The sequence below is a fragment of the Rattus rattus genome, chromosome 6 (genome assembly GCF_011064425.1).
Source record: "Rattus rattus isolate New Zealand chromosome 6, Rrattus_CSIRO_v1, whole genome shotgun sequence".
NCBI lineage: Eukaryota > Metazoa > Chordata > Mammalia > Rodentia > Muridae > Rattus > Rattus rattus.
In genome coordinates, this window is record NC_046159.1 from 59,639,472 (window position 1) to 59,663,667 (window position 24,196).

The window sequence follows — 24,196 nt, forward strand, 5'->3', positions numbered from 1 at the left end:
ATTGTGTTCTGTGGCTGTCTGTAGTTCTGTATACCTGCCATTTTGTTGTTGTCATTGTTGTTGGGATTGTTTGCTTTGTTTTTGTATAACTGTAAGTCAGAGGATTCCCTGGACAGTTGTGGATGATGATGGGTTCAGGTCTTTCTCCAAGCTAAGGGGAAACAGGAAAGTTATTTGTCTCTGAGCCTCTTTCTTCATGTGCAAATGTAGCTAAGGAAGACAACCCTTGGGGTTGTCCCAAGGGATGAGAACCCTCTAGGTAGATTACCTGACATATGCATACAAAGAAAGCTAAAACTATACTGACAACACTCATAAGTTTTATTTAAAAATACCCTGCTCATTTCAATTTTCAGGCCCTTTAGCTTTATTTCTGCCTTTTAAATTGGGCATGTTGACATTGCATTGTAGGTCTCAAATAAGCTCTCATTTCAAAAATCGCGATGCTCAAGGACCTGTGTTTACAAAGTGAGCTTTCCTTTCCTGTGGGTGCTTGTGGAGCACAGTTTGTGGCCTCCGGGAGAGGCCTGCTCTGGAGGGTTTTCCTCTGGGGTGGAAGGGGCGACCTCGGGTTCAGCCTTACTCTCTATGCACTGCGAGCGTGGTATAGGGGAGCCGGCTGTTTTGCCCCCAACCCCTAGGATGGGAGCTAGGTGCCACCATCTGCTGAGGTCCCTAGCTAGGCCTGAAGTTCTCCCCGGAGACAGTGGGCAACAGGTCGGCGGCCAGTGGGCGGGCGCCCGCCCTGCCCTCCTGCCTTGTAGCCAATCAGCGGCCCAGGAGTGGGCCGCTGCTTGGGCAGAGCGGTGACGTCATCGTAGCCGGGAGGTTTCCGAGGATTAGGCCAATGAGGCGCGGGCGCCGCGGCATTCCCTGTACTGTACTTGCCCAATACCCGCCGAGCCCAAGGGGGCCCGACTGTCGGCGTGGAGCCAATGGGAGGCAGGCAGAAGCACGAGGCGGAGTTGCGAGTCCTTCAGCCAATGGAATGTAGGGGGCGGAGTCCGGGCCTTGTCAAGCCCGGCCAACCGGCAGGAGAGGCGGGCTCCTGGGGCGGGGCCGCGGGCACTTCCCCAATCGCGACGGGCCAGGGGCGGGCCGGGCCGCGGGCGGCCCAATGAGGCACGCCGCCGCCGCGGGCCTGTCAAGGGACGGGGCCGGGGGCGGGCGGCGGCGAGTCGGGATAAACACTCGGCGGTGGCGGCTGGGCTCCGGGCTCCGTGCTGTCCCATCGCTGCCCCTTCTGGCTGGCCAGCGCGGCAGCTCCTCGGTGTTCCCGGCCGGCGGCCCGCGGGCACGGAGAGGCAGCCCGCCGGGTGCAGGATGGCGACAGCCGTCGGGATGAACATCCAGCTGCTGCTGGAGGCGGCCGACTACCTGGAGCGGCGGGAGAGAGGTGCACGGCGGGCTGCGGGCAGGGCGGGCGGCCGCTGGGGTGGTTGGGGCGCGGGCCGGCCGCGAGCGCCAACCCCCGGGCCCGCGCCCCAAAAGCCGAGCGCGGGGGGCGGCGAGCAGCTGGAACCTTCCACACCTGCTCCGAACCGAGGGCGTCCACGCCAGGAAAGAGCAGGCATTGTTCTCAGAATTCCGCCTGCCTGCGCCCGCCCGGTGTCCCGGACTCCGACAGACAGACGGACGCGGGGACAGGGTGTCAGATGCTCTGGGCCCAGTTATTAACGGGACCCCTCGGTTTTCTAGAAGCTGAACATGGGTATGCCTCCATGTTGCCATACAGTAGCAAGGACAGAGATGCCTTCAAACGGAGAAACAAGCCCAAGAAGAACAGCACCAGTAGCAGGTAACTGTTCAATATTCTCCTTCTCTGTAGGGAACACGAGACGAAGGCTGATTGTTAGTTACTTACAGGATTCTAGCCCTATAGATACATTGAAGGTTCAGTAATGAGCACATGGTGCCAAGCAGCCCTTTTTAAGTTGAGAAAACTGAGGAGAAAAGCAGGAATGTCTTACCTTTCATTGTGACTTTTTAAAGCAAAATTAATTCTACTTTTTACCCTCTGAACAAAGCAGAGCTCTGTAGAAGCTCCAAGAGGGGCTGGCAGCAGGGTCATTACTTTTGTCTGCCTTAAAGCAACAAGAGTTTCCACGTTTCCTTTAACTCAAAACGCTGCATGTTATCAGTTGATTTTGCTTGTGATAGAGACTCTGTAAACGAAGTATCTGGCCTGACACAGGTGGTAGAAATTTATATTTAATGTATACATTAAATGCAGTAGTTTGTCTGATAATTCAATTGTGACCTCTCTTCCTGATGGCTGAGCAGAGTGATTGAGGTTAGAACCCACTTCTGTAAGAAGATGCATGTTACATTAAGATGTCAGCAAGGTGCAGCCTTTTCTTGTTAGCCTCACAGATTTACCTTATAGTCCTCAATAGCTGTGAATTTCACCACAGTGTTTAGTTAATGGCTGAGAATTCACAGTCCCTGATCCACAGTAGCATTTCATCTCTGCTACTGTCCTTGTGTCCCCCTCTTTGCTCATAAAATACTCGTTGTAGCTAGGGATGGTGGCGCCCATCTTTAATCTCAACTCTCAGGAACACTCAGAGACAGGTGGATCTCTGTGAGTTGGAGGCCAGCTTGGTCTACCTAGGGAATTCCTATGAGCCAAGGCTACACCGTGAGACCCTGTCTCAGAAAACAAAAACAACACTGCTAACGAGCTGCTAGGAGTCTGTGTATCTAGGGCCATTTGACTAAGTCTTTCATGCCTATCAACTAAAATAATTGACATTTCATCAGTTTAGAATTCTAGTCCCTCCCCCCAATGAATAACTTCCCACAAGCACTATATGTATAGCCTCTGTGGCTTAATACAGACCACTAAACCCCAGGAAGTTCCCACTCAGCGCCTGAAATTGACCCACCTTGTCCTTAGTTCACCCCGTACCTAGTCCTTAGTGTTGGGATCACAGAATTGAGCAGCACACTTGGCCACACTCCTGACTAAGGCACCGGAAGGGTGGACCTGACCTGGTAATTACCTGGTGGGTTTTCCTTGTCCTCTCATCTAGCATATCCTGGTAGTGATAGTCAGCAACACTGTACACGGGCACTGCAGCCTTGAAGGAGCATAAGCACACTAACGTGAGTCAGGCAGGGGGCATCAGAAAAGGCTCTGCTGCCTTTGTAACTGTGTTGTTTGCACACAGAAGGACTTCAAAGGCTTGGTGTGTTGTCTGTTGTCTCTGTACTACTGTATCCACTTATGCCGTTATTATAACCACTCCTTAAAGTGACTGTAGTTCCTGAGTTTTGGCAAAGCTGCAAACTCTTCTCTTCAAGGCTTGCTTTCCATTCTTAGAGACTAGTCTATCGAAGCTGCTCACGTCCTTCCCTACCAGTGAACGGGTGTTATACAGTCAGTGCTAGAAGGGTCCCTCAGATTCAGGATTAAAGTCTGGGCAGGTAGTTTGATGTAGGTATGATTCCTTCCATGGCTGTTGGCACATCCCTCACCTGAGGAGGAGAGTGGCATCAGAGAGTGTCTGCGTGTCAGTCACAGCCTTCTTCCCAGAGCTATGAGATCGTAAATGTGAAGTGAGAAGGCCAGGGAGACACTCCTACTTCACTGAACTCTTAGAAAAGTAACGTGTTCATATTCAGGTTAAAGTATTATGTTCTTTGCTTGTGGAGTCTGAGGGAATACTTTGCTTTGAACAAGAAAAAAATAAGATTCACCCATGATATCAAACTTCTTAGGAACGGAAATGCAGTGTGTTTTAAAACTGCTTGGAAAGAAAGAGAAAGAGAAAGAGAAAGAGAAAGGAAGAAAAGGGTGGTGGATGTCAGTTGCTTTGGGATCATCCAGATAACTGCATTACAAAGGGATCTTTCTTTCGGTTTTTAAGATCACTTAGCTATCATTTAGAATTGAAATTTCGACCTTTGTTTTTCTTGGTTTTGTGTGCTATTGTTTTTAAAGAAAATCTCAGGGCACAAGCTGCACCCCAGTGATAGAGTGCTTGTCTAGCATCTGCAAGGCCTTGGATTTAATCCCCACATTAAAGAAAGGAAAAAAAGGCAAGGCATATTGCCCATGGTTACCCCCAGACTCTTGGGTGCCAACGATCTTCCTGCCTCAGCTTCTTAAGTAATTGGAACTGTGTATACATGTCTCTGCCTGTGCTATTTTCTAGAAGTATATTTTGTTAATGTGAGTAAAACAGGCTCTGCCACTGATGTGAAAGAGGAAGTCAGGCACTTGGCCACTGCACTCTTTTATAAGGAGTGCCTGTGAAGTGACCTAACATGTGGAGCCCTTTTTGACATGCTGCATTAGACTGAGTTATCATTTTATAGTGTTTGCTGCTATAGGGTACGATTGACCTTATTGGCCATCCAGGGTTCCCGAGTCCTCAGCGATTGCATGGAAAATGGTTTGACCCAGGAAGGTATCTGTGCATTCTTCCGGGCCTTACTTAAACCTCAGTGCTCACCTTCAGTGGGGGCGGCTGCTGCTTATCAATGGCTCAGTTTCAGCAAGTCTCAAAAGCGCACTTCACTTACACTGTTAGATGGCCGTCCCCTTTTAAAAGGCACCACAGGTTCAACACTCCTTAAGTAATCAACAAAGCCTGTCATTTCTAAAACTTGAGTTAAAAATTGGAAGAGTTATGCTTCCTATAGGATTCGTAGATGAAATTTGTTTCAGGGGCTCGTATTGTTTAAATATAGATACAAATTGTCAGTTTGTTTGTAGCTCTTCAAAGAGTGGAAAAGTTGCTGTAGGAGTGCCCGGGTGCTTTTCCTCCTCCCAGCCTTCCACATCAGGGTAGTGCTTCTCTGTAGTTAAACAGGGAAGTCTTTTTTTTTCTTTTTAAGATTTATTTATTTATTATATATGAGTACACTGTTGCTCTCTTAGGATACACCAGATCTCATTACAGATGGTTGTGAGCCACCATGTGGTTGCTGGGAATTGAACTCAGGACCTCTGGAAGAGCAATCAGTGCTCTTAACCACTGAGCCATCTCTCCAGCCCAACAGGAAAGTCTTAACCACCTTAATTTATTAAAAACAAAACAAAAACTGTCAGACTTTGAACTTAGAATGTCCGGTTAAAGGTAAAATACCACGTGTTCAAAACCATGTTTTTTATTTGTCCCTGCCATTCCCTGAAGGATGTAAACCAGAAGACTGACGGAGAGCCTAGTGAACCAGCCAACAACTGGTTTGGAGGTCCTAGAGACAAAACGTAAAGCCAGCACTGTTTCCTCATGTGTAACAGAGAGTAATCTCCCAGGGCCTTATAGAAGAAAAGGTTGCCTTGATTACATTTTTACTTGTGTGTGTGTGGGTGGATCCACACGAGCCATGGCCTGCCTCCCTGTGGATGTCAGAGAACAACTTTCAGGAGCTGGTTCTCTCCCTCCACCAGTGGGTCCTGGGTATCAAACTCAGGTCATCAGGCTTTGTGGTAAGCACCTTTATCTGCTGAGCCTTCTCACCAACCCCTAGAAGAGAAGTTTCAATGCTGGGCTAGAAATTTCTTGTTTGAAGACAACCCTCTGCCCCCACACAGGCCCACACTATCCCTGATCTGTGCTGTGAGTGAACGTGGCTATGGCCATTGCTGCCATATATAGCTGAACACTTGTCATGGCCACCATAAGGCTTTACCTCCTGGGTCACAGAATTCACAACCAGAGCCAGTTAGATTCCAGAGAATTCAGATTGGTGCTTTTCCAAAACAGCTTCCTCACTAATGCCTGGTCATGGAGAAGCTGCTCTTAGATGTAGAAGGAATCCTGTTGACTTCCATAATTATGGAAACCTGTCCATGAAGTCCAAGGCAAGGTCTGGTCATTAGGATCAGCTATGAACACTAATGCCTTTCATCTGAACCTTGCCAGTCACGTTTATAGCTGTTCCCTCATTGATCCTTGCTTCTTTACTAGATTATTAGCAACTATTTGTATTCCTATTTAACAGAGGGGTTAACCAAGGACAAGATAGTACACTTATTTCATCTACAGTACCAAAGAGGACAAAGCTGGACTTTTTTCATCTCAACTCCTGCTTTTACAGACTGCTGCCTTTGTGTTGAATTTGCAAACCCCTGCTTTACTTCACTGCTGCAAGGCAGCAGCATCTTTCTGGAGGTTGTACCTGAGGCATTTATTTCAGGGAATTGAATTGGGGGGGATTTATTTTACCAGTTAAAATAGGGGGTTGTAATCAGACAGCATCATGTGTTAGTATATGCTGCCCCTAGGAGGTAGGATGGGGGTATGTTGCCACCCCCATGACTTTACAGATAACCTAAAGAAAGCTTCATGAGGTTATGCAACTGCAGTGTACATCACACTGTACAAGTGTGTGTTGTAAGTGACCCTCTTCCTCTTTACAAAGGCTGCATGCCTCTTAATAAGTCACTGGAGTTCCTTGAACTATATTTTTTGTTTATTTTATCTTTTAACAAGTATGAATGTTTTGCATGCATGTATGTCATGTGCATCTTGTCTATAGCTGGTGCCCACAGAGCTCAGAAGAGAGGGTCAGATCTCCTGAGAACTGGAGTTACAGACAGTTGTGAGCTGCTATGTAGGTAATAGGGATAGAACCCTGGTTCTCTGAATGAACACCAAATGCTCTTAATCACTGAGCCATCTCGCCAGCCCTTGAGCTGTATTTTAGACACTTAAATTATCTGACTCCCAGGGAATCCCCTAACCCCACCCCTGCTTATCTACCTTCTCCTACCAACTTTGTAGAAAAAAAGTTAAAATGGAGTTCAGGGAGATAGCTCTGTAGGAAATGTGCTTACAGTACAATCGTAAGTCTCCAACATTTATATAAAACTCAGACGTGTGAGCTCACATCTCTGACCTCAGCACAGAGGCTATAGAAACACAAGTCTCTCTGATCACAAGTCTAACCAAACAGAGCTTGAGGTTCACTGAAAAGCCTCTGTCTCAGAAAGTAAGGTAGAAAACATCTGCACGCTCATGCATGCCCATGTACACACACACACACGCACGCGCACACACACACAAGCTCACATGGAAGTCTACGTGTCCTGGAACCCACTATATAGACCAGTCTGGCCTTGAACTCACAAAACTCCACCTGCCTCTGTCTCTTGAGTGCTAGGATTAAAGGTGAGAGCCCAGCTTGAAATCATGGTATAAGACAAGAATAATTGATTTTTTTTTTTTTGAAAGACAAAACCAATCTTATTTTCTTACTTCTCTTTCAGATCAACTCACAATGAGATGGAGAAGAACAGGTGAGTAGGGGGACCCTGGAGGAGGTGCTCTGGGAGTCTGGGGGGAACTTGGAGGAGGTGCTCTGAGAGTTTCACCCATATTTCTTGTCACATTTTCAATCCTCCCAAACCCACCCCTGTTCTCAATGGAGACCCCTGAGTTAGGAGCTCACTCAGACGGGCTAACCGGTAGTGCCCATGCACCATCACCGGGCAGATGAAGCACTTGCTTCCCCTCCCCAGTCCACTCCTAGAGAATACCTTCGGAGGACTCCTGCAGACAGTGAGGTGTGCACATTTGGGCTCTCTCTGCAGCCCTGCCTTAGTTACGTGTATGTGAGTGTGTGCAGTGTGTGTGCACATGGATATGCACCTGCAGGTACCCTGTGGATGGGAGTCTGTTCAGGCAGCTGTGCATATGGAAAGTAGGGTGCTGTCTGTGGCTGGAGGGGCCTGCCACCTGTGCCTCACCTTGCCGCAGCACAGCTGACTCTCCTGAACTGCTGCTGCTCCTGACGTAAGCCTTTAGTTTCCAGATCAAGCTGCCCGTCCTTCAGTGACAGTGCCAAGTAGTGCTCAGCTCTGTTGCCCTCTAGACTCACTGGCAAAGCTTTTAATTATTTCTTTAAATATCGTAGATGTATTATACAGATATCCATGTGTTTTCTGGGGCAAAGAGCTGATGTTTATTTCTACTGAGTCTGTAAAATGAAATTCTAGTGGGAAAAATTTAAATGTACAAAGGTAAATCAAATGCAGCAGAGTCCTGTGTGTCCCACTCTGCCTTCTTATGGGCAGCACTGTGCCATGTTCCTGCACTCCAGTCATAGCTACCCTTCTCCTTCTCCATGGAGGATTCAAAGCTAAGTCCTCAGCTCTAGGAAAGACTTTTTTTTTTGTTTGTTTTGTTTTGTTTTTGGTTTTTGGTTTTTTGAAACAGGGTTTCTCTGTGTAGCCCTGGCTGCCCTGGAACTTGTTCTGTAGACCAGGCTGGCCTTGAACTTACATAGATCTGCCTGCTTCTGCCTCCAGAGGTATTAAAGGCATACACAACTACAGCCAGGCAGTAAAGACTTCTTTAAAGGAAAAAGAAACCAAAAAGCAAACAACTCAGGTCTCTATGATGCTATAATTCTTTGAGGAGCTTTAAAACAAACAGTGTCCCAGCCCTGGTGTGGCGACTCAGACTTAATAGCTTGGCTGAGGCTCTGCACTAGAATTCTTCAGAAGCTCCCCAGGTGACTCTCACATGTAGCTGGGGTGAGACCATGGAACCTCTTCATTCTGTCCCCTGAGCATCCATCCACTTGAGGTGTAGGCCACCCACTGGGACAGTGGTCTTGCTTCCCTCAAACCCTCCTAAAGGACCCCGACTCTGAAGATCCAGTCGGAGTTGTGTTTTGAGTTTCGGCCAAGAAAAGACAGGCCAGACCTTTACCAGGCAGGCAGGAACTGGGAAGAAAATCAGACCAACAGCTCTGTTGCCTTGCGGAACTTGGTGTGAGTGTGACATTGTGTGGGCCTTCTCACCTGCTCATTGCTCCGTGGCTGTGGCCGTGCTAAGTCAGAGCTGCCTTATGCTTTCAGGGGTCACACCAGTGACTAGGAACTCAGAATGCTCTTTGGGTAAACGATGATGGCTGTGGGCTCCCTTCTTCATCCATAGAGTCTCCTTGTGTCTGCCTCAAGTTCTTCCAGGCCTTTAGGTAGGCCTGTTTGCATTATTCAGTCCCAGCCCTTTAGGCCAGGGCTTCATGCTGGAGTGCTTGCCTGGCGTGCACAGCCTTGGGATCCATCCCAGCTCTGCAAAGGAAAAACAGACTGCATCCTTCCGGCAAAGACTCCCCACTCTTGACTACTTTATTCCTTTTCCCTCTGTGAGAGTGCTACAGAGTGCGTGTGTGTGTGTGTGTGTGTGTGTGTGTGTGTGTGTGTGTGTGTGTGTGTGTGTGTGTGTGTGTGTGTGTGTGTGTGTGTGTGTGTGTGTGTGTGTGTGTGTGTGTGTGTGTGTGTGTGTGTGTGTGTGTGTGTCTGTGTGTGTGTGTGTGTGTGTGCGCGCACAATTAGGTTTTTTGCTATGGTCCAAGACCTGAGCCCTGTGTTGGATAATAGACAGATTTACACTTGGATATGAAACCAGCCAGACCCATGCCACAGAAGTGACAAATCTAACAAGAAAGACTCAGTAAACACCTTGTTAGTCCATAAAGGGCTGCTGCTGTGGCCCACGAGGGCCATGGACAGAGTCCCAGAAGGTGACTTGAAGTCATCCCTGGCGGCATAGACCACAGACTGCTCCCATCTGCCCTTTGTCTTACTTGAGGTGGGGAGTCGTTTCTACTTTCTTGCTTCCTGTTCTTTTCGGAATTGGGTCTCGCAGAGTCCTAACAAGTCTTTGCCTCATTTAAGAGTATGTGGTCTGAAAGGGAAGGAAGTAAGGCCTCCATCGCTTAATTTAGCCAAACCTTGCTTCAGTCCAGGGGAAGAGGATACCATTTTTTGGGGGGGAGGGGGTTTCTGGCTCCCTTGTTAACATTTAACAAATGATTTAAGAAATTCTTGAGTTGGGGTTCAACTCTTACAGCTACTTGGCTTTGGTAGCTGACTTTTTAGAAGAAAAACCACCCTGCTGGCCCCTAGTTTGAGCCATTTCTTTCCTTATTTTGAGACAGAGTTACATACATCCCAGGCTGGCTTCACACTTCCTGTATGGCCCAGGATGACCTTGAATTTTGCTCCTCCTGCTGGGGCGCTGAGATTACAGGAGTGCACTGCCACACCCAGTTTATGCCACGCTGGGCTCTAACCCAGCAATCACCCGACTTGAGTTAAACATTCCCCACTCCACATAGCCACATATAAAAAGATTGTGAGGGCTCTCAAAATAAAAGCAACCCAAAAGAAATTCTAAAGTGGGTTTTCCCCCTTTTGGTATTGCAGAGTTGAATGTGCTTGGGTTTTGGTGGCACCTTAGACATTCAGAACGAGCCTTAACCCCAGGTTGGGACACAACAGTTAAATACCTGGTGTCTACAAGAAGAAAGCAAGATGTGTAGAGTGGAGGCAGTGTTTGTTGAGCATCTACAGCTCCACAGGTTCGAGGACAGGCATAAGCAGCACATCTGCCGTGTGACTGTTCAGGTCATCAATTTACCTTCAGGAAACCAGTGTGCTCACCAATGGCTGTTGCCCTGTGTGTGTTAGATCCCTTGGAACTGGAGTGAGACAGTTGTGCTGAGGTACCACATAAATGCTGGAACTGAACTGGGTCCTCTTAGAGGAGCAGTCAGTCTCCACCACTGAACCTTCTCTCCAGTCCCCATGGCCACGTTTTTTTTTTTTTTTAACACAATTTTTCTTTTCCTTTTTTGATACAGAGCTTCCTATAGCCCAGGTTGTCCTAAGATTTGCTATATAGCCCAGACTGGCCTTGAACTTGTGTGTCTTCCTACTTCAGCCTCTGTGTATCGGGACTGTGGTTACCTGTCAATCAGTCCTCTAATTCCTCATCTCCCAAATTCTTAAGATTTCAAAAGTTGTAACTGTGTAATTCCAATAAAATTACCTTTAAGAGTATATACTAAGCCAGCATTTACAAGGCAAAGACAAGCAGATATCTGAGTTTGAAGCCGGCCTGGTCTGCAGAGTGAGTCACAGGACGTATGCTAATATGCTAAGCTACTAGGTCTTGCCATCCAGGACTTGGTGTGTTTCTTAGTTTACTTAGCTCTCTTTTCTGTCTCTAAGCAAATTTGCAGCAGTCCCCCATAAGGCTTACACATTTCTTGCAAAAAGTGTGCAGGGCTTGTACAGTTTTGGATGCTGTTGGTTCCTGTCGTTAACGGGTTGATGATCTTTGGAACATCTTTCCATCTCTTGTTGCATGCCATGTGTTGGTTCTGCTCTCACTCGTCTGGGAACTACTTTGGGTGAGAGCATTTCAAGAAGCTCTGTGGTCGTGGAGATGCTGACTCATAGCCATGGTGAACGGGTCGGGAGTCAGTGCTCTAGCTTCTTCAGTAGCAGACATCCATGTTTTCTGGGATGGTACAGGTGTGGGATTTGCCAGAGTCAGTATCTTCTAACCTTGTGACTAAAGATTTTTGTGTGCTCTGTGGAATTTCCAGCCTTGGTCTGTGCTATATTTTCATTTGTCCAAAATTTCAGTAGTGCCTGGCCTGGCATGAGAAACCTTTCTAGTAGTTTCCCTAGAGAATGTTCCTAGAACTGTTTTCCTAGGTTTCTGACTTTTCAAATGGCCAGAGTCTTTCTATCAAAAGGGTCAGGCATGGAGTGTATAGGACCACAGCATGGTGGGGTTGGGGATTTAGCTCAGTGGTAGAGCGCTTGCCTAGCAAGCACAAGGCCCTGGGTTCGGTCCCTAGCTCCAAAAAAAAAAAAAAAAAAACCAGAGCATGGTGTGCACCGAGCCTGGGTGTGGTGTGCACAGGGCCTGGGTGTGGTGTGCACAGGGCCTGGGTGTGGTGTGCACAGGGCCTGGGTGTGGTGTGCACAGGGCCTGGGTGTGGTGTGCACTGGGCCTGGGTGTGGTGTGCACTGGGCCTGGGTGTGGTGTGCAGGGCCTGGGTGTGGGCCTGGGTATAGTGGCACTGGACCTGGGAGTGGTATACACTGGGCCACTCTCACTACTTCTGTATACTCTTTACCACATTCAGAGAAGCCATCCATCCACCACAGGCATTGGCTTTGGCTTTGCTGGCAGTATGCTAAAGTCCAGGGCCACTAGAACCATCTTCCACACTTAACCTATGGAGTGAGTGCCATCTGCCTTTGGAGGCCATGGGAAGAGACCCATGTTGTTTGCTTATCCAACTTCCAGCCCCCCTGCCTGGGGCCCTGAGGGCACCTCTGACTTCATTGCAGAATTAGTAGTTACAGTGTGGGATAAACCTAGCAGGTACTCATTAGAATATATTTTATATTAAAATCAGACCCTGGAAAGGAAACACTAAGGGGGCACAACTACATATTTTTTATTTTAGTTAACAATCCATGTCTTCTGCATGGAGATGAGGCACGGTTGTTTCTGTGCCACTGGGTATGTTTGCCGCCTCAGTCTCTATAAGATTTGTCCACCTGGTGCTGAGGGCTCCTCCAGGGCGTCAGTAGAATCAGTGATACATCACTACCGCATCTGATCACGACATCACTGTAGAAGAAAAGGAGAAAAGTAATACCTTCCCCTAAAGCATGACTTCCAGTCTTCTGTTTAATTCACAGGCTTTGTTCTCAACATAAAACCAGTTGAGACCTTTACTCACTCTCAAGGAGGCTTTGATTTCTTGGTAAGACTTGGTTCTTCTGACCTCACACTGTACAGCCTGTGTATGCCTAGTGATCCTGAAGGGGTCTGTGCTATTTAAGTAAGCCTGTGCATACACCATGGTAGGAGAGGAAATACTGAAGGCCCACCCTCTCCTTTTTGGATAGAAATCACAGGCACCTTCTAATGGAAAAAAGCTGGTGCTAAGCAAGATAGAGCTCGTCATGCTTTACTGAAGGAAGGCCAGGCTCTCCTGGACAGGCACAGTATGGCCTCGGGGCCAGTGCTTGAGGAGAAGCAGAAGACTTGGTGTCTTCCATTTTTAGTAGTGAGCTGGGCACGTTGAGAGGTCAGTGTGAGTATATGTGACCAGGCAGAGAGGAAAGCAGCTCACAGAGGCTGCATGCAGGGAGCTCTCTGGGGCCTGCGTGAGGAAGAGGGCAAAGGGAACCCATTCAGGCGCACTGGGTAGGGACTCGCTCTTTTCCAGCATCGCCCCATACCCAGGAGGAAAGAAGCTGCAGTCCCTAAGAAACTCTATCCAGATAAAGGGTGGAAGAGTCAAGCATTTGCAAATGGTGTCCACGCCTTGCCCAGATGTCTGCCCCTTGACCAGCAAGTGCTCGCATGGTGTAGGGTTCATATTTAAAAGTTAGGCCCCAAAGAGAAAGGTATCAACAAGCACACAGGAGCTTGGCATCTTCTAAGTCTAGAAGCTCAGGGTGGGCACTGGAGTCTGGAGCTCCTGCCCGCAGAGTTGGTCTTCACACTGCATTATTCCTGGGTAGACAGATCACCAGCGTGCGAGGAACCGCTTGCCCTAGGCTCGTTTCTCTTCCACTTGGCAATTTGGTTTCTCATCCTTCACACCTGAGGAAAGTTGAGCAAAACTAACTCCACCACAGCATGTGAACATGTCTTACGTTTAGACCTTTAATCTGTTGGGTTTGCTTTGATGGTGACCTCCCCACTCCCAGGCCAGGTCCTACATACTCATCCCAGGGTCTGCAGCGCTGGCTTTTGTCTGCTAAACTCAGCTCTTGTCTGAGCATCTGTTCTGCTCTTGATGTGTGTGCTGCGATGCCAGTGCTGTCTTTAATCACCACAGCTTCTAACGGTTCAGTATCTGTGCGGCGCACTCCTCTTTTTCCAAAATGCTGGCCGTCTCACGTATTCTTCTAGATGAAGTTCAGGCGAGTTTTCCAACATTAAAGGAAACTGTTGGGATTTCGTTTTTGTGGACTTGTATTAAATTTGAAGACTGCTGGCATTCTTGCTTTGAGGGGTCATCGCCAGGAATGTGCAGATTTTTTCCATTCACTCAGATTTTCCTGTCCTTCAGCAGTATTTGATAGTTTTCTTCCCAAGTTGTTTTAATTTCACTCCTAACTCTGGAACCATTTCTCTTGCTGTGGGAGGCGTTGTAAGCTCTGCACATGTGTGTGGCTGTGCATCAGGGTCTGAGTCCACCTTTGCCTTGGGGGTGGGGGTGGCTTCAGAATGCCAGAGCGCCTGTAGCCGGGAAAGTGAGGCACATGCCTCCCTCCTGACCTGGATCCTGCTGCCACATGAGACACATGACCTCAGAGGGACCTCGTTACCCTCACTAGCTTAAAAATGCTTTGTTCATAGTTTCCTTCCACATAGGCGATATCTGTATTTCCACAGAAGGCTTAGCTTGTTTACTAGATGTTTCAAGGACAGATGTCCATTCTCTCTGAGTGTTTTATCGGCCACCCCTGCCTGGTGAGGACCCTGAGCGTGCTGTTGCTTGAGAAGAGACTGAAGCAGTGTTGTTCCTATCTGCTACCCTTGTGTAAAGATACAATGTATCAGACCCTCTGCTCCTGTACCACAGAGGCTCGCTAGGGTAGGCTCTGTCCCACCTTCTGCAGATAAGGAAACTGAGGCCATGGACCTAGGAAGCTGTTCAAAGTCACATGGGAAGTAAGTGGCCTAACCACCTCCACCCTGCCCCACTACGCTAATGTTGAGCTGTTTGGCAATTGAGTGGTAAAAGTAATTTAAAAAAAAAAAAAAAGAGCTGGGGGTTTGCTGACGGAGAGGAGTGGGGTTGGTATGTGTGGACTACCAGTTCCAGACCACTCATGACCGCGGGCACCATGACTGCAGCGCACGTGGAAGCATGACTTCTGCAGCAGCTGCTATAGACCCAAGCCTTAGTCGTGCCAGTGACAGCACTCCTCTGGAAGAGGGGCCTGCAGGGTTCAAGTGTATTACCTAGGTTCAAGGCAGTGTGGCATTGCTAGACACAGGCTGAAAGGGCAGCAGGAGCCAGCACTTGGCACCACTTTCTCCTACTAGAACAGGAGCTAAAGGCCACTCTTGATAACAGAAGACAGTCTAATGTGGCAGTAAGATGGACCAGGGGGACAGTGACAGGTATGACCACATCACAGGAGGACAGTGTGACAGACTTGTCCCCTGTAGTCTTTTCCAATAGTGAACAGACCAATAAATATCTCTATATAATATAAAAAGTCTGCAGACTTTAGAGTGAGAGGTTAACCAGTGCAAGTCAGTCAAGTAACTATATAGTTACTAGTTGTATTTTTTTTCATATTTTTCCTTTTTAGATTTTTTTTTAAAATATTAAGTGCCTATGTGTGGGTGTGTGCATGTAAGTGCATTTGCCTGTGGAGATTGGAGTCATCGGATTCCTCTGGTTGTAAGTTGCCCAACATGGGTGCTAAGAACCAAATCCAGGTTCTCTGGAAGAGCAGCAGTGCTCTGAGCCACTGAGCTGGCCCCAGCCCTCACATCTCTTTAGTATTAATTTTCTAGTATGTGAGTTGGCCAGTTTCACTGGGGCATTTTCATGTGTGTGGATTGTTTCTTGCTTCTGTTCTTGTGGTATTTTGATGCATATAGCTTTGCTCCTCCTGACCCCAATGCTACTGAGTCTTTGTTGCGGGCCCTTCCGCGGGGCAGGACTTCGCAGCCAGCATCCAGGTCTTTCCATTTGCCAGCTCAGGATGATGTGCTCACTGAGCTCAGAGGCCCTCAGCACTGAATGAGATCCAAGCCACATTTCCCACTGCTGCCCCAGGAGGCCCTTCCCTGTTTCCCCTCGGAGGCGCTCGATCTAGCTGGCTGTGTGTGGGAATGGGCGTTGTCCAAGGCTGAACTCTGTGTAGATGTGAGGGGATGGACTCTGTCTTCAGGAAGCTTAAAGTCCACTGGAACAGCTGACGCAGTCGTCCATGCACGGTGAAAGAGGTGGCTGCAGCCCTGCTCCCCACACAGCTTGAGTGAAGGGTTGAGAGACCGACACCGAGCCCTGTAGGGAAGGAAGCCCAGAAAAGAGGATTCCCTGTGGCTCAGGAAGGCTTTAAGGAGGTGGTCGATCTACACAGGAGCTCTCAGAGTTGCCCTGGGATCTCTTCCATCCTGGAGCGAAGACCAAACCTAGGTTTCAGTGAAGTGTGAACGTCCAGAGTTGTGGGGATTCCTATGCTTCTGGTCATGCTGTGGCCCTCCTCATTAGCCTCTGTCCAGCACACTTAAGATCCAAGAGTGGTCCTCCCAGCCACATTTATTAGCATTGCCGGTGATAAACTTGTCGCATGAGTGAAAGAATATATTTGTGAGAATAAAGGAGATCTTGTACACTCAAAAAACCCAAACTTAAAACCAAGAGTTTTCCACTACAAATGCTCCCTGCTACCTGCCTTCTCTTCCTGAAGACTCATGTCCACAGAAGCACACAGATGTGGACTCTTGCTTTCCTGCCACGCGCGCGCACGTGTGTGCGTGTGTGCGCGTGTGTGCCTGTGTGCGCGTGTGTGCGTGTGTGCGTGTGTGCGTGTGTGTGTGTGTATCCTCAGTGAACAATTCCAAACTTACAAATTCTGTGCATAGCAATGATATAAATTCAATGACTTAGAAAGAGAAGTGCAAGTTGAGGACTTTCCTCAGGGAAAGTCATCTTCTGATTCAGGAGAACCTCACTTTAAAAAGTACCTAACAGAGCAGATTTTATTTATACCTATGTCCCCAGAATTACAAACGGAATCAACCTAGAAGCCCCGAGCTCTGCCTCTCACTGGCTTCCAGCACAGGTGCCGGCCCTCCCACACTGGCTCCATCCTTGGCAGCGCCGGGCAGTCATACACTTCAGAACCTGTGCTGAGAGTCTCAAGTGCTGCTATGGTCCTGTTTTCGCAGGCGTGCTCACCTCCGCCTGTGCCTAGAGAAGCTGAAGGGGCTGGTACCGCTGGGCCCTGAGTCAAGCCGACACACCACCCTGAGTTTGCTGACAAAAGCCAAATTGCACATAAAGGTAGGTGCCTTGACCTGCTGCCCCGCCCTTTCTGGCCTGGCAAGGGTGTCTCAGCTGCATAAGGGGCAGGTGGCGGTGTAGCTCCAGGATGGTCTCTGGGCTCCTCCCACCTGCCTCCCAAAACCCAGTTAAAGGGTCCAGTCAGAAATTCAGGCCCTGGTGCCTCTAGCCACTGGTATCCCCACCACCAGGACCTAAGCATTTTACAGCCTGACCTGCCCCACACGCACGCACACACACACACTCTCATCTGCTGTACCCTGGGAAGCAAATCCATCTCATTGAGTTATCTAAATGCTTCGGGGACTTGGGACAAACTGTCACCAGGTCTCTCCTGCCCCTGCAGCTGTATGCTACCCACTGCAGCCCTCTCCATTCCTGTCTTGTGTTCTAGAGGCAGGGCCATCATACCTGCCCTTCTGTCTGTGGTACCTTGCTCCCACTTCTTTATGGCTAGCCTTTCCTCAGGCTGCAGATCTCTGCGCAGGGCTCTCAGTGCCAGAAGGTTCTGCTGCCCTTTCCTTTCATGGGATCCCTGACACACTGACTGACAGGGTCTGCATCTATCAGTGTCCTTTGTGGTTGGTGGCTGGGCGTTTCCAGGATCCTACTGTAGCTCCATGTGGGAACCAGGTCTTCGTGCGTACATGTGTCCCAAGCACCTCTGGATGTCTCTTTGTGCTGACTCTCTGTGCACCACTGAGTCAGAGCCAGCACCACCATTCAGCTATAGCTTGGTGAGACAAATACCAGTTTATTAACGGTTAGCAGCCTGCATACAGACAGCCCTGGGAGAGCCTCGGTTGGAAGCAAAACAGCTACAATTAAACACCCTCATTAATTATCTGCTGAATATGAGGAACTGTGGGCAGATTTGTAATAAGTTATCTGTAGAATTGCACTTCCAGATGCTTCTGGACAGTTCCAAGTCAGGACTTTAAAATGGCTCTGATCTCCTGCTAACAGAAGTTAATTGGGGTTTTCGTGGCATGAGAATTCGCTTTCTAATCAGGACTGTGCTGGGGTAAACCTCTTTTAAACAGAAGTGCTTTGTAGCTCATGTACCATGTGGTTTTCCAGTTCTGAGAGGCATTCACATGGTTGGTGCGAATATGAAGACCAGGTCAGGGGTCTGTTGTATTTAACTTAGCAGGTCTAAGGTGGAAGATTCAAACTGTCACATTCTCCCTGCATCTCCATGATGCCAGCCCCACAGCTCATGGCTGCTGACATTAGACAGAGCCCAAGGTAACTGGCCAGCCAACCTCTGCTCTAGGAGAGATGCTTGACAACGACACCGGCCTCCCAGGAGCACATAGCACACTTTCCTGCTGTCGGGGCAGGTACAGGCTCTTTGTATAGAACACCCATTGGCTCCAACAACCACCCCTTTGACTTGCAGAAACTTGAAGATTGTGACAGGAAAGCTGTCCACCAAATAGACCAGCTTCAGCGGGAGCAGCGGCACCTGAAGCGGCGGCTGGAGAAGCTGGGTGCTGAGAGGACTCGGATGGACAGCGTGGGCTCTGTGGTGTCTTCAGAGCGCTCCGACTCTGACAGGGGTGAGTCTCAACTACCAGAGGGGCCTCAGGCAACAGAGCCAACCCCAGAGCAGATACAATAGGGCTCATAGGGGCTGTTGAGATGGCTCGGGGGTAAAGGGACCTGCAACTAAGCCCAGGTTGGAACCTGGGAGTAACGGTGGAGGAGAAAACCAGCTCCTGAATGTTGTTCTCTGACCTCCACCTGTGCGCATACACACCAAATAAAAATACAGTGGAAGCCATAAATAGACAGGCTTAGGCCTTCGGGGGCTGAGCACAGGACTGGTGTAGCCTCGCCTCTACAAGAGTTAGGTAGCAGTGCCCAAGGAGGGATGTGGAAACTGAGATATGCTGAGGGCTGTGTCTCATCCTGCAGAAGAGCTGGACGTGGACGTGGATGTGGATGTGGACGTGGACGTGGAGAGCACAGACTACCTCAATGGGGACCTGGGCTGGAGCAGCAGCGTGAGTGACTCGGACGAGCGGGGCAGCATGCAGAGCCTGGGCAGTGATGAGGGCTACTCCAGTGCCAGTGTCAAAAGAGCCAAGCTCCAGGACGGCCACAAGGCAGGCCCCGGGCTATAGGAGAGGGCCCAGCCGTCTCTCCACCTCACCTGGTTAGGTAGTGTACCAGACCTGTCCAGATGCCCTTGCACGCAAACCTCATGTACCACCTTGACCAATATCAGCTCTGTCCACTTTGCAGAAAGCACATAGGGTTGTGGTCTTGAGTGTGATCAGTAGCTTCTCTGTCCATACATGTCGACGCCGAGAGACTGTACATTCCAGTCAGTTCAAAGCACCCAAGAATCCTTAGCCAAGCAAGTTTCACCTCTCAGCCGCCCCCTGCACTGTCCTGCAGCTGACGAGATCTCCTTAGTTTTCTGGCTCCCGATGGTACTCGCCCAGGAGAGAAGTACAAGCTTTGTCTGGTACATAGGAAACCGCAGCAAACAACTTCTCAAAGGGAACTCAGTCTCATGAACCCCACAGGAAGCTTTGGAAGCCAAACCGAAGAGCACTGAGAGGCCAGGAGCCCCTCCAGCCCTGCCTTGGCCCAGCCGCGTGCGGTGCTGCGGCCCTGCTTAAGAGCAGGCACTCGGCAGCTCAGGAGAACCGTGTGCCCCTGTGTGCTGCTCTGGGGGCCTAGCCATGTGCCCGAGTCTGTTGATGCTACTTGTCTCTGGAACATTGTCCTACCTCAGAGATAGATGAGATCTCCATCGTCCACGTAACGGAAATGACTGCTTCTTCATCCCCATGGTCCCCTCCACCCGCGTCCCTGTCGCATTCCCAGCAATAACTGAGTTTTGGCACTGGCTGAGCTAGTAGCCACTGTCTGTGAGAGAAAGAGGCCACATTTCTTCTCTGTGGCAAGTGAACAGGAGGGTCCCCATGTCACCAGAACCTTCCTGCTAAGGTAGTTTTGAACACCCTAGAAGTTTCCTTCTGGAGACTTCCAGGTCTACAGCTTAAAAGGATGATTTTTTTTCCCCTTGTGGCATTTTTATTTAAGGTAAACCAGAGCACACGCGTATGTAAATAAGACACACAACACCTATAAATACTATTTATTCATTTTATATAAACTAACGTAATGCAATATAAATTCCTATGACTGCTTTTATAGATGTTCTAGAAACTTTGTACGTAGCTGTCTACAAAATTCATTCATTCCCCTGAATATTTTTGCATTCGTATTTTGAGGTTTTCAGACTCTGGTGAGTCTTTTTCACGAAGTCTGAACCATCTGTAAATTCCTCGCTCTGCGGCTGAGCCTGTGTCACCAGGTAATGGGACACTCCTGAGACGCACGGTGTCACCTAAGGGCTCCACAGCTGACTCGGCAGCAGGCAACTACACAGTCACGCACCCCCTCCTCAAGTCCAAACACGCCTCGGCAGAGAGAGCAGTCACCATGGACGCCATGTGCTCCTTGATGGCCCCAAAGTCCTGTTTCGGATTTTTCGTTTTTTCTTTTCACTTGTTGGAGTGTTTTCCAAATACCAGCTGGAGATTAGCACAGAAGCACGGCTTGGATTGGATGCCATTAGCATTTGCAGAACCCTTTCCAGAGTCTGACAGGGCTGGTGTTCCGTCCCCTTGGGTCCCTACCTGCTAGACCTCGAGGGCATCATATCTGTTCACTGCACCCAAGGCCATCAGAAAGTCAGGACCACGGGAGAGGGTGTGGGCTGCACAGGGGGAGGGAACAAAACTTGTACACATATTTATTTCACTTAGAAGGTATCTGAAAGATGCCATCATTCCCTGTGTTTTCATTGTTGCACCTTTGAGTTAAACTGCTTTTTTTTTTTTTTTTTGTTGAAATATGAAGTGTACTGTCCCAACATAAAACAGTGATTATTTGACCTTTGCCCTGTTTGTCTGGTCCTTGCATAGATGTGTGGTAGATCTCTGTATTTTTAGAGCACTTGACAGGCTAACTGCCAAGGTCAGACCTGACTTTGGAAGTTGGACTGAGTCACTGTGGTAGGTAGGCTTTTCTCTGACCAAAACTGTCACTTTTAGGGACCTGCAGGCTTTACCCAGGGCAGCTAATTCCCACCTAGTCTCTCCTTCACTCAACACCAGCATGTCTGCCAAGACTTAGACTCCAGAGTGGTTCTTGTTTTCTTAAGCAAAATGAAAAGCCTTTCTATGAAAGTTGTTGGGGGTGAGGAAGACACAGGTATGAAGCCCAGCCGTTGAGACTGACAGGATGAGAAGTGTGTCAGTGAAGCACGTGCTCATTTCTGTGTGAAAGTTCCTTCTGACGCCCAGCAGCACTGTCACGGTCAAGTGGGAACACAGGAGCTTGCTGTCAACTCCATTCCGTGCCACAAGGAAACATTCGCATCGTCCAGAAAACACCACCCTGGCTTTGGATGCCTGCCCAGCACCCAGCAGGTTTTGATTTGGGTTTCTTCTGCTAACCAGGTATCTTGAAACTGGTAGCAACTACCAGTGTCTCTGCCCTTGAAGAACTGGTGCTGGTTTGGTGAGGCCATCAGGGGTCTTGAAAGGACCAAGATTTTCCCTCTTGACCCAAAGCTAGAATGTCTCCAGCTGGGATCCCTGGGTTGGGCAGGCCCAACCTTACCGTGGCGGCTGGAGCAGGTTTATTGTTTGTTTTTAAAGTAGCATTTTCATTCACCCCTGCTGTGTTCCTGTGGCACTTCTCCCCATCCTTGATGTGGCCAAGAGTGTTTGGGGTCTAAGATCACAGGAGATGGCTTATGATACTCAAAACCTTCTAGCAATATCTGGGGACTTGACGATGAGTTTCGTGGACTTTCTCCCTCTTGCCTTCTTCTCCCTGTCCCTTCGAGAGAAAACTTATATTTTTGAAGAGCATATATAGACACATTAAGGTTTTATACCATGCTGTATTGGCAGGAATACCACTTTTATTGTGGTCTGTAATGTATCACCCACATCCTGCTGTCTCTTTCCTGGCTACAGTGTTTTGTCTCCCTGCTTTACCATCCCTGTGTGTCCTGCTATTTTTCTGTGTCTCTCTGGCATTTCAATGGCTGCTCCTCCTGACTTAGTGCTTTCTGGGAGAGGACAGCCCAGCACCGTTTGCTGTGTGCTGGCCTCTCTCATGCTGTGTGCACAGAGCGCTGTAGTCTGCAGCATGTTTTGTTTTCCAAGATCCTGGGTTGAGGTGGTGTGAAATGTGATCCATCAATACTTGTAATGCTTTTCTTTAACTGTGGTCTTCTAAAAGAAAGGATTGACTGGCACCATTAGATTCTGCTCGTGGATGGCCAAAGAAATTGAGTGTTTAGCCTATCTCAAAATCAAATGGTGAGAATCAGGGAGGCGCTCTGTGCTGAGAAGTATCTGGATTTCTTCCTCTGAGTTCTTACTCTGTCTAGGAGGGCAGTGGGTTGAAGAGGGCATTCTGCATTTTAGCTTTGATCTAAAAGCCAAGCTTGCCTCAACTGCTGTCCCTAGAATTGGTGCTCTGTCATGTTGCTGCGAGTGGCTAGTTTGGGGGACCCTCTTTCTAAGGGTGACAGCCTCCACAGGAGAGCCACAGGTGAAGAGTGGGAAGCGTGTTTCCAGATGTTTCTTTATGTAAATACGGTGCCAATGTGAACCACTTCTGAGACTGTGGAGAACGGTGCTTTGGGGGGGAGGGGCTGCAGTTAGCACATGTGTTTTTAGAAGCCATCATGATTTAGAGACTCCTTGCTGTGTGTACAGTTATGTGTCCGTCCATTAACAAATAAATTATTTCATTATTAAACATTGGTCTTCCTGTGTCCCACTTCTCCACGAGAAGGGCTGAGTTGATGAAATTTCTTGTTTCTTTTAATTTCATAACAAGTTCACTCTGGGATTCTGTGATGATGACTTTGAAAATGTGGCCATTCAGCGCTCGCTCTTCCCCTGCCCCACCTCTGTCCCTCTTTCTCTCCTCTCCTCTCCGTCCTCTCCCCTCTCTGGTATTTTGAGAGATATATCCCAAGCTGCCCTTAGATTTGCCAAGTAGTCCAGAATAGGGAGGGCTAGAGAGATGGCTCAGTGGTTAGGAGCTCTGATCCTCTTCCAGAGGACCCAGGTTCAATTCCCAGCATCCACATGGTGACTTATAATCATCTATAACCTCACTCCCAGAGCATCCAACATCCTCTTCTGGCCTCAGTGGACACCAGGCATATATGTGCCAAGCAGACAGAACACCCATACGCATTAAAATAATTAGAAAAAAAAGAACGACCTTGGATTCCTGATCCCCTGGCCTCAACCTCCCAAGTGCTGGAGTGGCAGACGTGTGTCACCACACCCAGTTCAGTGAGTCATTTGTTAGAGTTGATCATAGTTCAGTTCCCCTCCCATCTGCCATTCCGTGCCGTGCTTTCTGTAAGCATCTGGTGAGCTGGGCACTGTGCTGAGGCCACACAGCCAAGAACCAGGAAAGCACCTGGGAGATGAGAGCTAGCCTGAGACAGTGGTGCCCACTGAGCCAGGAGCTTCACTTAGGAAGAGTCTCTCTACTGGGCTGGGCACCATGGAGAACCATGGGAAAAACTAATGGCTTGGCTAGCCACAGAAAGAAAAGGCACTCAGTTTACAATGTCAACCTTTCTTTAAACAAACAAACATTTATTGCCAGGTGTGGTGGTACATATTTTTGATCCCAGCACTCTGGAGGCAGGTGGATCCCTCTGAGCTTTCTAGGTTAGCCTGGTCTACATAGACAGCAATGGTACATAGAGAGACCCTGTCTCAAGCAAATTCCTTCATTTGTTCTGTATGTACGTGTGCCCAGCATACACATGTAGGTCAGAGGATGCCTTACAGGAGTTGGTTCTCTCCTGTCATGTGGGTCCTGGGTCAATGTCAGGTCATCAGGCTTTGACAAGCTACTTTAGTAAATTGTCTTGCTGACTGCAATGTCCCACTGAGGGTAACACCTCTTGGTAATTTACATTCCTCACATAAACACAGCAGACCTCTGGGCCGGTTCTGTCCTATAGCTGAAGGCATGACTTGGAGCCAGTGACTTGGAGCCTAGCCCTCCGTCGCTGCCCTGCTAGGGCCCCTGACCTTGAGCCCGACTTCTCCCAACTCCTCCTGCTGAGTCCTTTCTTGATCAGTGGCACCTGTTCAGGATCCTGGGTGAGGAAAACAGGTCTTCCCCTACCCACCCACTCCACCCTCCCCTTGTCTCTCCATTCCTTTTTTCTCTTGTAATCCTGGGGATAGAACTCGATCTTCACACAGACTAGGCAGGCACTCTGCCTCCAAGGATATCTCCAGCCAGCACTTAAGAGAGTTTTTATTTTGTTTTTGATTTTTGTTTTTCCTTTTAGCCTCAC

General features: G+C 48.8%; 1 protein-coding gene across 1 annotated transcript; it reads left to right on the forward strand.

Annotated features, from left to right (window-relative positions):
• The first annotated feature begins 1,088 nt into the window (after positions 1-1,088).
• On the forward strand, positions 1,089-22,620 carry Mxd1 (MAX dimerization protein 1). The gene is made up of 6 exons (XM_032906162.1): positions 1,089-1,396; positions 1,699-1,798; positions 7,223-7,252; positions 16,704-16,818; positions 18,221-18,380; positions 18,739-22,620. The coding sequence occupies exons 1-6, from the start codon at positions 1,324-1,326 to the stop codon at positions 18,945-18,947; spliced, it is 687 nt and encodes a 228-aa protein (XP_032762053.1). The 5' UTR covers positions 1,089-1,323; the 3' UTR covers positions 18,948-22,620.
• Positions 22,621-24,196: the final 1,576 nt, after the last annotated feature.

Bases quoted from the DNA above. Each gene is read 5' to 3' on its own strand.
- Mxd1 (XM_032906162.1), top strand. From the start codon at position 1,324: ATGGCGACAGCCGTCGGGATGAACATCCAGCTGCTGCTGGAGGCGGCC. The intron at 7,253-16,703 runs GTGAGTAGGGGG...CTGTTTTCGCAG, and splicing joins AATGAGATGGAGAAGAACAG to GCGTGCTCACCTCCGCCTGT. The intron at 18,381-18,738 runs GTGAGTCTCAAC...CTCATCCTGCAG, and splicing joins GCGCTCCGACTCTGACAGGG to AAGAGCTGGACGTGGACGTG.